The 13,942-nt window shown below is 48.4% G+C and overlaps 2 protein-coding genes across 2 annotated transcripts; one reads left to right on the top strand and one right to left on the bottom strand.

Annotated features, from left to right (window-relative positions):
- Positions 1 to 351: 351 nt before the first annotated feature.
- On the bottom strand, positions 352 to 10,930 carry NUP88 (nucleoporin 88). Its single transcript, XM_055714912.1, has 17 exons — positions 10,658 to 10,930; positions 10,179 to 10,348; positions 9,614 to 9,739; positions 9,314 to 9,400; positions 8,521 to 8,697; positions 7,217 to 7,400; positions 6,639 to 6,789; positions 5,869 to 5,967; positions 5,628 to 5,718; positions 4,580 to 4,681; positions 3,346 to 3,504; positions 2,802 to 2,927; positions 2,181 to 2,246; positions 1,863 to 1,943; positions 1,400 to 1,526; positions 931 to 1,049; positions 352 to 572 (listed from the first exon to the last, which is right to left on the bottom strand). The coding sequence occupies exons 1-17, from the start codon at positions 10,892 to 10,894 to the stop codon at positions 509 to 511; spliced, it is 2,166 nt and encodes a 721-aa protein (XP_055570887.1). The 5' UTR covers positions 10,895 to 10,930; the 3' UTR covers positions 352 to 508.
- A 21-nt stretch (positions 10,931 to 10,951) lies between these two features.
- RPAIN (RPA interacting protein) lies at positions 10,952 to 13,917 on the top strand. The gene is made up of 7 exons (XM_055714961.1): positions 10,952 to 11,083; positions 11,289 to 11,456; positions 11,973 to 12,036; positions 12,551 to 12,665; positions 12,871 to 12,934; positions 13,049 to 13,183; positions 13,690 to 13,917. Exons 1-7 carry the CDS (start codon positions 11,015 to 11,017, stop codon positions 13,717 to 13,719), a joined length of 645 nt encoding a protein of 214 aa, XP_055570936.1. The 5' UTR covers positions 10,952 to 11,014; the 3' UTR covers positions 13,720 to 13,917.
- The last annotated feature ends 25 nt before the right edge of the window (positions 13,918 to 13,942 follow it).

Raw genomic sequence — 13,942 nt, 5'->3', positions numbered from 1 at the left:
AATGCTGCATCCCGGTGGTGTCCTGTGCGACGACCGTGGGTGTAGAGCCCTGCTGCCCGCAGGAGCCGCGTGTAACCATTTGTTAACTGTATTGAAGGTGTGTCCTTTATGAAGAAAGTGTTCCAAATTAAAAAAAGCTGCTGAAGTGCGTGCGCTTCTCTGGTCTTTCTGCTCTGCCTTCTGCCGCAGGCCATAGGCATGCCCTGGCCCCCACCGTCACCCCAGGGAGTGTGCTGCGGGTAGCAATTCCCACCCTGCCGAGCTAGCTGTGAGTATTCCACGAGAATGTACATCACGTAGTACGGCTGCTGCATACTCTCCTTCCCGCAAAGCACACGGCGGGTAAAGGAGTCTTATCAAAAGTATTTTATTTCCCAGTCCCTCTTTACAAAATAAGAAGTAAAAGGTGTATTGTTCCACATACAAATGTTCAATATACAAGGGGAAATACCGGGGAAGATTAAAGCTCGTCCAGCCTTCTGGTGCAGGTTTCTCAGGGGGGGGCACGTTAGAAGTTCACGTGGCTCCTGATGTCATTGATCTGCTTTACCATTTCCCTTATGTGTTCTCCCCTTCAAGAAAAATAAATCCAAGTCAAAATGTCGCTCAAAACTGATCAGGAAGGAAAAGACTTGATGGGGTAGAAGCGGAGGCCGGGAGCACCACACCACTGCGGGTTGGTTTATTAATTACAGGCTGGACAGGGCCCGCCAAGGGAGCCTGGGGCAAAAAGCAGCCTTAACCCAACCCACTTTGGTGGCAGCGCGAGATGTCAGCGCTGCTGTCCGGACTGGGACCTTTGTTAGGCTCCAGCAGGTGGTCGGTCAGCCCTGCAGGCAGCAGTGTTTAAATCACTCCCCCGGCTGATTAGCGTGGCCCAGGTACACGCCAGGGCCTGCGTGCCACAGAGGAGCCCAGGCTTTAACTTACTCTTCCTTCAGGACAGTCTGGATGCACTTGCTCTGGTAGGCACTGAGGGTGATGCTGGGCTTGCGGGGGCTGGTGCCCTTCTCCATCTTTTTCTGCTGGTATTCCTTTTTCATCTTAACCTGCAGGTGACAGACAGAAAGCCAACCCCGGTTAGTGTCGGTGCTGCCTGCCAAAGTGACAGCTGGGCGTGTCGTGCTGCAGCGACTTCTCTCCGGTTACAATCAGCTTGCTTGTGCGCTCTTCCTCCCACAAAGAGGAGAGAAGGTTACTGCTAGGCTGAGGAAGATGCACAGGCTTTCTCAGGGTTTAGGCCAGGTCGCAGAGGTTCTGTCTGTATTGCTAACGAGGATCAGAAGTTATTGTAGTGTGCTGTGGCTGACTGAACAGAAGCACACCGCTGCGTTCTGTCAGCACTGCTGCGTGAGCGAGGTGGTGCCGATTCCTTGCCCCCCGGGAAGGCGTTACCCACCTGTCTGATGGCGTTGCTCAGGTGCTGCAGCTGGTCATGGATGGTCTGCAGCTCCTTCTTCATATCTTTTTCACTGTCCGACAGAACAGGAAGCTGAGAGTGGAAACTCCGAAGTACTTTCTTCATCCTTGATGCACAAAGCAAGAAACGTTGCCCAATTAACTTACCTATCAGAGCAGCTGTGCTAAGACACCAACAGCCCTGCGCTTCTGTTGCTCTTCCTAAGCCTCAGGGGCTCAAGCCCCTGCTCTCCCCTCTCGGCTCGTCCCACACGGCCTTCCTGCCCAGCAGGCTGACTGCGCCTGCGCCTCAAGGTCACCACTGAGCCCAAACAAAGGGAATGCAGAAGCCAGGTCTTCTCACAAACCAGCGCAGCACCTGCTGCCCACTGTTGTGCCGCACCTGCAAACATCCATTGAACAGCAAGTGATCTGTGACAGAACAGCGCGTGGGTTGCACTCACCTGTTCATAATGTCTTCTTGCTTCTCTTTAGCTTCCTCATACTTGTCAGCCAAGCGCTCGGCCATTTCCCGCAAGCTTTTCCTTTATGCAAGTGAAAAATGTTTATGTACTTTAGATTTACGTGCAAGGCAAGTCTGGATGGGGAACAGGACAAGGAGCCTGAGAAAGCAAGCTGGAGGATGGAGCGAAGCTACATGCTCAATTACAGCTGGAAATGCATTGGCTTGCTTCACGCAGGACCCTGTATAAAGCACTTTTTGCACAAAGGTGCATCATTCCTGATGCCTGATTTGATAAAAGCAGACAGTTTATACTCACCGTTCCTCTCGACAGTAATTCAGATCTTCCAGTTGCTTCTTTTTCTGTCCCCACAGCAGCTTCACTCTTTAAATAAGTAAATACATAAAATCAAAGCACCCACAACAGCAATACAGCTAAATCAGGATTTATGCCATAGAAAATATGACAAAAGTGACTAATACTCCAGGGAGTGTGAAGAACTAAAGACACTGAAAAACGGGCAGTGGTGAGAACACACTCTTCCGTTTTGTCCTAACTTTATATTGTAAGTAAATACAATTTGCAGCAGCAGAGACTTAATGCATTTTTCCTTTGTCAGGATTATTGCTGAGGTCAAAGGATTTCCTGCCACCCACAGGTACAGGCAGACTAGCAACAGCAAGACACAAGTACATTATGTATGTGTGTAGGGTTTTTTTCTTATTTCCCCGATGAGCCACTATAGAGATGACTTACTATGCTCACCCCTGCTTTCCCTAGTAGCTCAGCTTTCAGTTCTGGTATCGCATTAGTCTCTTCCATGAGTACGTTTCACTCATGTACAAGGGTTAGTCCAGCAGAGGAGGTTTGGTGCTGGGCTTCGTGCTGTGGATTCCCAGAGACACGGCTCAGCACCCATGTACGAGGGATCTGCATTACCTTTGCTGAATTTCCTCTTTTGCCAGATCTTGTTTCAGTATGTATTCCTCTCTGAACACCTGCGTGGCTCTGCTAAGAAGCTGAAGGCATTCTTCAGGGGGAGGAGCAGCATCTTTATCAGCAGACCTTCAGAACACGAGAGAGGGCTTTGCAATCTCACTCTAACATGTTCCTTTGAAAGGTTAAACAACTTCACAGTATTTATGGTAAGGGCTTAGGCGGGCTCAGTTACGGAAGTGAGGGACTAGTTAAATCCCTTCACTACAAATCATTTTCCTTACAGGAGCACATCCCAAGGGATCTTGAGATACTCAGAAACCCAGAGAACAAGTGATGAGCAACCCCATCAGCTGAGGTCAGGGCTGCTTTGTGCAGGGACTGTGGCAAGGTGACCCCCTCCCCACCCAGCCTGCATTGTTACTGCATGCGATGCCATCCGTGTACGGACAGGGAGGCACAGGGCAGCTGCAGTTGTGCCCCCGTTATTGCTATGTCCAAGCTAACACACACTATTCCTGAGAGGCTTCCCTCAGGATTTACTTACTTCAGAAGCAAGGGATTGGCAGAACTGCGCTGCAGGATGCTTCGGATATGCTTCTCGAATGAATGCTGTGACTCAGCCAGGATCCGGAGAGGGGAAACGGCAACATCTTTGTCGTCTCTGGTACACAGCAGAGGAGGGGACGCAGGATGGACTGTACTTCTACCGAAGAACATCAAATTGGAGAACACATTAAATTTTTCTGGCTTAAACTATGTCAGAGTCTAAATGGTAGTTGGTAGTTAAAAGTGAGGAACTCATCCGCTGTGGGGTTATATTACAGCGGTAAGTCGGAAGTGTTTTAAGAGAAACCATTCCAATTGTGTGGTAAACCAGCTCTGAACAAAGCTGGTGGAGCTCACATCCCAATGTCTTTCTGTTTGGCCACAGCTGAAACTAGCGAGAATCATAAATACCCTTTCACCTAAGGAGGAGAAAGTTCCCTAACAAGGCAAGCAAGCGCCTGAACAGCAGAACAACCGGCTCTTCAAAGCAGCTTGCTAGGTCACTGTCCACCTATGTCATGTCAGATAATAATGGGGTTTAAACAAGCTGTGAGGAAACTTGTAAGAACACTGCAGAAATGGTTTAAAAATAAAAGGACTATAAGAGAACCTGACATTAATAGTAGCTCTGCTGAAGGCACCTGTCATACTTTAAACTGTTCTCAGCAATACACAAACTGAAAATGGTGCCCTCCCCTCAATATGTTCACTTAATTGTGCAAATGCTAGTCTCTCACCTTTCCCACCACCCCACCCCCCAAAAAAAAAGTAAAGGTTGCTTTGGAAATGCTGCTAAAATCCCATGACTTTAAAGCACTTTAAGAACCCACTTTTTTCCCTCCCCTTTCACGCAAATGTAACCTTGGTGCCCATTAAGAACCGCTGTACTACTGTCTGTAAACAAGCTTCAGATTTTCATGTTCCTCATTACAGAAATGAGGAAAAAACCCCAATGACACCATCAAGAATGATGCAGCTCTTGTCCCCAGTACTCATTAGGAGTGATTAGGTTAATTGTATTCACTACAAACACCTTATCAGTAGATAAATAACCACTATAATAACACTGAAGGGCTCAGCCAGGGAGTGTTCAGAAGGCAAACTTCATTCTGTCATAAGAGGTGCCAAAGTCTGGGATGAAGGAATTACTAAGAATAGTAATAAAAAAAAGATCTCCTCAGATCCTTCTCCTGCAACAGTCACAGATTTCAAACCAATTAAGACCCGCGTACAAGAGAGGCCTTGTAATACACTCATAGGTGTTTGTGATGCAGATCATCGTGGGCCCCAGGATGTCCGAAACAATCCAAAATCCTCTAATTGGAGCAGGTTGCCTGAAGGGAAGAAAACGCAAGAATTCCACAGTCAAAAAAGTTCTTTGGTCCTGAAGTTGTCAAGTTCACTCTTCTGGAAAAGCTCTAGCCATGGGCCTAAGCCAGACACCTTTTGCTCAGCCAAGACTCCCTCAAGAGGGAGTCCTGCAAATTAATTTTCCTCATCCCACACAATCTGACTGGCAGTCAGAGGCACCAGTGCAGAGTCACCCACCCGGAGATGGGGAGCACTGGCACCACTTCACCGTGAAACAACAAACTGCTGTGACCCGGGAAGCATTACCCACTCCTAGTGCGAGGCACAGACCTCCTCAGGAGGGGACATGGTTACTGCCTCTACCACCCTCTCGGTCCCCACGCCCTCTCCCCAGGTAGCCACTACCGCCACTGGGGAGGCACTCCCTGTGCTGACCTAGGGAGCACTTGAGATTAGAGCACTTAACTCCTAAAGATTTTTTTCTGCATTTTCTTAGTGTATTTAACACACAGCAGTCTATAGATATGATTAGGCCTTACAAAAGTGAGAAAATAAAGCAGATGATATATTATGTAGCCCAACAAATGATGCCTCTTAGGCCTGACTACACTCAAAAAAGATCAGATGTTCTTTTGAGGCACTGTTTGATCCTCAACACAAGGATAAAAGAAACACGTCAGCATTGAAGCCTCTTAGCCAAAGCAAGCCTCAGAGGTGCCCAGGGTCACCTAAAAGGCAGTAAAAATTTCTGTAGTTTTGATAGATGATTTTCAGACAGGAATTTAAGCTCACCTTGCTAACTGTGCATAAAGAACCCTGATGCACAAATCGCTTATTTGTATTATCTGAATTCTGTTGAGCCGACTTCATTATTTTTAATGGCAAGAATGCAGCAAAAGAGGGCAAGTCCTAAGTATTTTCCACAACAACTCACTGATTTGGAAGCAATGGAAAGGGTTTGGTTTTTACCTGCATGGCAATGGTTTTGTACAAAGAATATGTTCAACAAAGCACTTCTGTTCTGCTCCCAGCTCTTGTAAACTGTCTTTGTCTTCTTCATCTGCGAAGAGATTTGTTGAAATGCATCAGATCCACTTTGCAGGGTAAGGGATTCTCAGTACTACCCGCATCCACCAGCTTGTTAATAGCAAAAATGTAGGTGTTCAGGTAATACGCTCCTCCCATAACATGCAACAGGCTCCCCACTCACCTGAACCAAGGAATTTGTGTAGTTTATTGATCCATGTCAACCCCACGCTATGAACACCAGCTTCATGCGTGCAGTGGTATCTAGATGGACATTTGGGATCTGAAATTTAAACAGCAAATGTCAGAGAAGGCACTGAACTGAGAAAAACTCAACCCTCAGACCTGCGTTGCTGAATACATGTACCAACTTACTGCCCAGTCAGCGTTAACATCTCGTTGCATGTACTAACTCGTCCCCATCCGAAACCTGAGCTAGATGTATTAGCCACGTTACTAGAGTTCTGTATAAAATTAAATCATGCTTGAAATACCCGATGAATTGTTTTGAACTATCCCTAATCACACCACATCTGTATCAATCCATCAGATTCCAAAGGGAAGACCAGTTAAAGCCAGCAGGCGAGCATTCTGACAAGACCCAAACGCTTTGTCCTACCCGACCTCCTGCCCCACAATTACATCCGACAGACTAATAAGCAGATACCAGCTCTTCCCTCAGGATCGCCAGCCCCACAACACTTGCTTACAACTTCTGCTTTATAATCCACCACTGAGAGAATTTAGTATTATGTGACCGTATGTGACCTGCCCTTGAGTAAACACCAAAGCACCTCCCAGCCTTGCTCCTTCCACAACTTTATTGAAGGCATTAAGCAAATCCTTATTCTAGTACCACCATCTGCTTGACGACAGCGATAATCGGTGAATAGCTTGATCCTAAACGCATGCAATAAAGCAAGTAAAAGCCAACACCCTGAAGGACAACCCTACCTCGATGCAATTTGATTGGGCAAGAGAAATCAGACTCCAAAGGCTCTTCTTCATCTCCTGATGCCAGTTTTAGTGCAAGTTCTAGCTCAACGCATTCAAACACATACAGGGAAGGAATCAGATCAGATCTTGGGTCCCATGACTTTTCTGACTGTAAAGAGCATTGAATTCATCTTTAAATGTGAGACCATTTAAATAAAAATGCCAACATCTGCATCAAGAAAGAGTTATATAATACAGGTAAGGTATTAATTGTCAGGGAAAGTAGTTCAAGTCCCTTCATTTTTTACTTAAAAAAATTTATCTCAGGAACAGGGTTTCTTCTTAGAAGATCCTCTTTAAAATAGCTCTTAGTAAGTTTGATCAAAATGTGATCTACCATCAGGATACACAGAAGTGGAATTTAAAATAAAAGCATCAGAGGGTCACAGGGACTGGCTGGAATAGGAGGAAAGCTTGCTACCTCATTATAGAAGAATGCAGCTTTGGAACTTGGTGTTCACCTCCAGGCATCTTGCAGCCAGAAACTCTGACTAAAGAAACAAAAATGCATACAGAAAAAAAATGAGACAAGGTACCTGCTCATCATCCTCTTCTCCATCCAGTACAACACAGTGATAAAGCATTCCCGACTCAGTGGCGATCACCAGGATGTTTGGAACACAAGGGAGGCAAAGGACAGCACAGGCATCGTAGCCATAGTTATCTTCTGCAGCAGGGTGCATGGGCAGAGGGCCGAGCAGCTTCCCAAGATTCCCAATGCTGGAATAAAGACGACACGTTCACAACACAAGTTGTGGAAGGAGAGTTCCCCATGGTTGCCTGCAGGAGTTTGCTGCGCAATAACTACAAAATCAGGATGCTTTAAAAAAAACCAACCAAACAAAAACTCCCAGAAACCCCAAGCCACCCAATGGTTTGGAGTTCTGTCTAATTTTCATTAAACAGCAGCAACCCAGACTGCAAACTAAAAGTCTGAACTACACCTACTTGATGGAGATCTCAGAGAAGAAATCGGAGCTCAGTGATAATGTTTTATGCTTTGAAAGCAACCAAGCTACCAATTGGAAAAAATTCAAGAAGAAACATTTTCATACAAGAACACAAAGTACTCATGGGAAGCTCAACTTAATTATCTTTATCACTTAATTGGTTTCTTGCTTATTAAAGCACTTTACAAGCAGCATTTTGTGGCATGGCATTTCTCTGGGTAGAACTTTTGAAGGACTGAGCCCGTTTCACTGCCTACAGACAGGTCTGCTTGAATGCTGCATCGTTTCTCATGCAAACAGTACTGTTTCTAATCTAAATACCACACATTTTAATATTCAGTTACATTAGCTCTAACTTGTAAGTTTTCCCGCATCTTCTCAGTTTTCTGAAGTCATTTCTTCTCATGTCATGTTTATATTCTTGATCCATATTCTTGACTTTTCACTACAGAACATGCCTGCGAACCTTCTACAATCTTAAAATACTTCTTTTTCTAAGATGCCACTGGTTCATTCAGCCTCATCCAAAGCTAAAGATGTCTGTGCTGCGGACTGAAGGCCCCAAAATACACTTAACAGCCCTAGACCCACTGATCTTTTAACAGTCTGGCATCCTCATTTCAGATTTCTGATGGGAAATAATGGACAGTGGATTTTCCGAAGTGGAAAGTGCACCCTTAACATCTGGATGACAAAGGATGACACACTGTTCTTGGATTTCAATCTGTTAGCACTGCCACAAAGAGACAGAACAGGCTGCAATATAATAAAACTCAGCCAGGCACCCGCTGCAGACAGTGTCTCAGCCAAACTGAGAGATGGCTCTCCGACCCTAACATTGTACAAACATACAAGCACCCCACGAAACCTGATGATGAATGCAATCCCACCTCTGAAGCAGGCTGATGTAGGTGAGGAATGTCTCTCCATTTTCATACAAAATGTAAAGCGGATAGGCCAACACTTCTTCGCTCCCTCGCTGCCCAAGTATGTTCTTTGGGACCGGCACCAGCGGGCCAAAGTCAAACGCCACTGCGGTCTCTCCCAGTGACGCTGTATAGGCTCTCCTGGGGACAAGTCAGAACAAGACCTGAAGTCAGCAGTGATTGCGAGGACACAAGCATTTAGGTCCATCAGTACATGCTGACAAATTACTGCTAAACACCTCTCCATCAGTCCTTTGACGCATCCTCTTTTCAGCAGCAAAAGCATGCAAGTAACATCCTTCTTACAGTACCTCGTTTCTGCAACACAACCACCAGCCAGCCCAGTTTCACAGGATAAAAAGATGAGGGCGTGCTGGTATTTGCTGTGTAGTACATCAGCCTGTGACTCAACTAGTAGACCCTCAAGTTTTTCCTTGCTGACTAGGCCAAGAGCAAAATAAAAAGATGATCTATTTTCTATATTCCTCACTCAAAAAGGCCTTCTTATCCCCACCTTAACGACTACTCTGACAAACACTCGACTATACAGTTTGTTACTGCTTTCTTTTGGAAGGATGGGAAAAAAGAAAATAAAAAGTGCAGTTACTGTGCTAGGAAGAAGTCCTCACACTGAAGAGGTCCACGAAAAAAATCACATCAGATCTTCAGGCAGATTTATCGCTTATTCATTAAAAGCACAGCTAAGAATAGAGCTTATTCTGCCAAGACATTTCAAAATACAAGAAGCCACACAAACCCTTTTTTGATTGTAAGGGTCTCCTCCTCAGTGTCTGAAAGAGCGATCACTTTGATGGGTGTCTGAGGCACCTTCAGACTGTAAAACCTACAGGAAAGAAACACCGGCAATGTTCATTCAGCTGGCAGTGTTGCACATGTCCCTGCCAGCGCAGGAACATCAGTTGGTATCTGTCTAAAATTTCTCACATCCTATTTTTTATTAGTAGTCCTGGTAAGAATGGTAGCACACAAACTAGCAAAAAATTAGACTGGCTATGACAAAAAATTACTTAGATAATCAACTACAAACAGGGCTTACCTTATAGTGTTATCTGAAGTCAAGAGCACAATATGGGGCTCTAACGTCTCACAGGGATACCAGGCAGCATGCTTTAAAGTCAGAGATGTCGAGCTAGTGAAGAACCTTTCCGCAATAGGAACAGTACTGAAAAACAGAGCAGAAATAGGCGCCGTTAACAAGAAACACAGAAGTCGCTTCAAAAGGGAAGTGGAGGCAAGGAGAGCTAGAAACCCAGCTGAAAGGTTTCAAAGCCATTAGCTGTATTATTCTTAAAAGCTGAAGGGGCAGCTTTAATTTGAAGCCTTTTGTTATTTCCCTCTGGGCACATGCTTTTAGCTGCTACAGCCAAAAGACCCCAGAAAGGGTAGAGACTACACAGAGGAACACACCTTGCTCCTCAGCAACTGCAACAGGTTTAGAAGGTCATTTATTTGCATCAGCTGGCAATCGGCAAGCCCCTGAGCCAAAATAACTTTGTGATCGCCCCTCCAGCCCCAACACAACCGAGCCCTTCCATATCTGCCTGGCCCCCGGGGGGGCAGGCCGCACAGGGATGTGGCTAACTGCCTGAGGTCTCACCCACCTACAGTTCACCGTGGATTTCCCACCTTCAAACTCTGAATTCTTCCCCCAGCGTTTAGGCAGCTCCAGCACCATGAGCCCCTTCGTGCCGATGAGCGCCACATGATGCTGCGTGGGGCTTAAAAGCGTCTGATAAACCTCAAAAAGGGGCGGGTTTATGCAGATAAGGGTCTGAAAATACAAACGTTAGTTAAGCACAAGCCACCCAAAGCGCCCACAGAAGCGCGGCGCACCTCCCGTTCCAGCCGGCCGCTTACACAGGGGCTGCGGCCCCCTCAGCCCCGCTCCCGCCGTAACGGGGCCCCTCCATCAGCCCTCACAGCCGGCCCCCTCAGCCCCGTTCCCGCCATAACGTCCCTCCCTCAGCCCAGTCCCGCCGTAACGGGGCCCCCCTAAGCCCCCCTCCCGCCGTAACGGCCCCTCAGCCCCTCACAGCCGGCCCCTCGCGGCTCCCCAACTCCCATCTCCCCTCAGCCCCACCTGGTAACGGCTGAGCCCCGCGGGGTCGGGCCCGCCGAGCCGGCGGAGGCCGATGGTGTGGAGAGCGCTGTGCTCGCCGTCCCAGAGGAAGAGGTCTCCGTCGAGGCCGAAGAGGAGGTTGCGGATGAGGGGTGGCCGGGCGCCGGGGGCGGCCGCGCGCTCGCGGAGGCGGCTCAGCACCGCGTGCTGCGGAAGGGCCGCGCGCCACTGCTCCGCCGGGCCCCACTCGGCCGCCATCGCCCGCCGCCGCGCGCCCCCGGCCGCACCGCCCCATGGGCGGGGGCGCGCTCCCGCCGCGCGCCGGACTACATTTCCCGGCGTGCCCCGCGGCAGAGGCGCTGCGGCTGCCGGCCCACCATGGAGGCGCCGCGCCGGCGGTACCGCGGGGGCCCGGCCGTGCCGCCCTGGAAGGAGACCTACCGCCGGGTGAGTAGGGCTGGCGGGGCGGGGGGCTCTGCCCGCACCCGGGGACCGCCCGGCGTGCCGGAGCGGGGGGCTCTGCCCGCTCCCGGCCTCGGTGCCGCCGGGCGGGTGAGGCGACCCCTCTGTGAGGGCCGCGGCCGCCTCCCGGCCGGGAGCTGTCACCCCCAGTCACCCTAACGGGCTCCCTGTGCTCTGCTCCCCCCCCAAGCGCTGCATGGAGAGGCTGAGGAGCAGCCGGGCGAAGCTGCTGGACCGGTACCGGCGGGCCGGGGAGGGAGCGGGCGGACACGGCCCGGGCGCGCTGCTGGTGCAGGAGGTGATGGAGCAGGAGTGGCAGAGCCTGCCGGCCTTCGGGGGAGGGGAGCTGCTGGTGCAGGTCAGTGCACACGGGGGGCATCGGCGTGCGCTGTGCCTAACGCAGGCACGGCAAAGGCATCTCCCGGCAGCTGCGACCGCGCTCTCGCTGCCTGGAGTCGGGGTTTCCCGCTGCCACAACTGGAGCGGGGTGCTGTGCCGTGCCGTGGGAGGGCTCGCCTTCGGGCTCACGGGTAGGCAGCGTCCTCGTTTTCTTCATAGGTTGCAGAGGGTGGGTTCCTCACCTGGAGTTTTTAAAGCTGGTCTCTTGCTTTCCACTCCTGAGAACGGGAGTAAAATTTCAGTGTTTTAAAAAAGCAAGTTCTGGGACAGGCTGTGTTCTGATCTGTGGTGGCTTTGCACAGGTGATTATAGCACAGATCGCTTTCCACAGCACGTGGGTTTCCAGATACGGAGCTTTACCAGGCAGAATAATAAGCAGAGTGAATTTACATTACAGTGACAGCTTAGTCAGGTGCTGGAAGTTAAGTGAGAAAGTAGCCGGAATGGGAGAGTCACTGACCGATGCACCTTTCAGATGCTAGAGGACCCCGATGAGCTAGCGGTACTGGAAGAGATCCAGCAAGAGCTGATTTTGCAAGGTAATGGCTCTACACTTTTTCTGACTCCTATTTGATTTGTCATATTCCTGACTCCCTAGTAATCCAAACCAGCTGAGGCTGCCTTCCTTGGTTCTTGTATACCAAGTGATACAGGGGAAGAGCTGCCTCAGAAATTCTCTGTGGCCTTTCATGCATCAAGACCCTCTCTGACAGTTTAAGTGGCATTTTAAGGTCTGTGAGAAGCTAGTAAGAGGAGACTAGAGGAACAGGACTGAGGTGTTCGGGAGCCATAGGAACCCATATAAATCAACTCAGAATGTTTCTAAATTGTTGGGTGGAAGGTAGACTCACCTGCTGGACATGGGCTAAAGATCGAGCCGTAGGAAGAACTGGATTAGCAGGAATGGGTTTCTCAAGTGTAGAAATCTGATCCAAAGAAAGAAAACTTGTTAGAAACTAGTGGCTGCCCCCGTCTCCCTCTGCCTGGCAGCTATAGATGTGCTGCTTTAAGTTCATAAGAAATGCCTAAGGGTGTTTTCTTGTGTCGCTGCAGAACAGTTGGCTATAAAAGAGTATGAGCAAAGCCTGCAGTTTGATGAAGAATGTCTCAATGCAATGCTTGATGGCTTGGATGCCAGTGACAAGGTCATCTGCCCTGTGTGCAGGAGGTAAGAAAGTCCTTGGTGTTGGCATGAGGTTCTGTGCTCCCCTACAGCAGTTTGGGCTTAGAAACAGGCAAAAACAGTGGGCAAAGAGAGGCTGCTGTTAGTGGCAATTCCCACAAAGTAAAAAAAGTGAGCAATGATCTCCTGAATCTAACAGGTTTTTTGCTAACTGGTTGTTGTGACGATGCCCATTGTATGCTCTTCCTAGGAATAACCTGACCGTGAGCGATCACTTGGTTTCTTGCCAGTGTGGGTTATACATCACCACACAGGTAAGCTGTGCTGTGAGTAACATGTTAAATGTGACCACTTTTGTCAGCCGCTGCAAAGAGGCAGCTTTAAGCTATAGCCAGCAACTTAAGATCTTTTAACCCATTTTTCCTCAGGGTATGACCGAAGAGAAGCTTCGGGTGCTTCTAGAAAACACACTAACAGAGCACAGTCACAGGTGCTTTCACAACCCAGAGTTTGCTGTTACCAGCGGAATGGAGGAAGGAGCCAGTCTTCTCATGAGCTGTCCGGTGAGTCGAAATGTCACATTCCTGGAAAGGATCTCTGCTTGGATCCACTTCTCCGTTACATATGCAGAAACCACGAGTCTGTTGATCCCAGGGGTTTGCACTGCTGTTTTTCAACAAACTTCCTTGGAAGTGGCTTTACTTTTGGCCACCAGTAACCATAAAAACCTGCTGGATTAGGGAATCTTCCAAGGGGCTGTCAAATTTAGTACCTTATCTTTCTCACACCTTAACCAGCAACTTCCAAGTCTTGTGTGGAGTATCTGTTCTGATAAGTGGTTCACAAAAGTTTTTTAAAAATTACTTGCGTTTAAGCCTCACCTGTACCTCCTAGAAAACACACACCATCCCTTTGGCTCCAGCTACAACTGTCACCTTCTTAGCTTTGTTGCTTACGTAAAATCACTGTGAGGGCAGTGTTAGGAGCAAAGCGCTTCAAATAATTTTGAACACGAGTAATTAATTTTATGCATTACTATAGCTTCTCTGTTCCACTTACCTTTGTAAAGGTGTGTGACTCCTGGACGATTCTCCTGTAAGCCGATTCAGCTGCTGCTGCTTTTTTATTGGAGGGACTTCAAGACTAAAACCCCACCCAGAGCTGCTAATATTTTTATGTATATACTTGTAACTGCTGTGTCAAAAATACTCGGAAAGGCAGTAGTAATGCCTTGACCTGCACTTTTCATGGCACAGTATGTTTTGAAATAAATATACTTGGTTTGTTTCAGCCTTCATGTTGTCTTTAACAATGCATCAGTG

This window comes from Falco cherrug, chromosome 1 (assembly GCF_023634085.1).
Source record: "Falco cherrug isolate bFalChe1 chromosome 1, bFalChe1.pri, whole genome shotgun sequence".
NCBI lineage: Eukaryota > Metazoa > Chordata > Aves > Falconiformes > Falconidae > Falco > Falco cherrug.
This window is presented reverse-complemented; position numbering and strand designations above follow the sequence as displayed.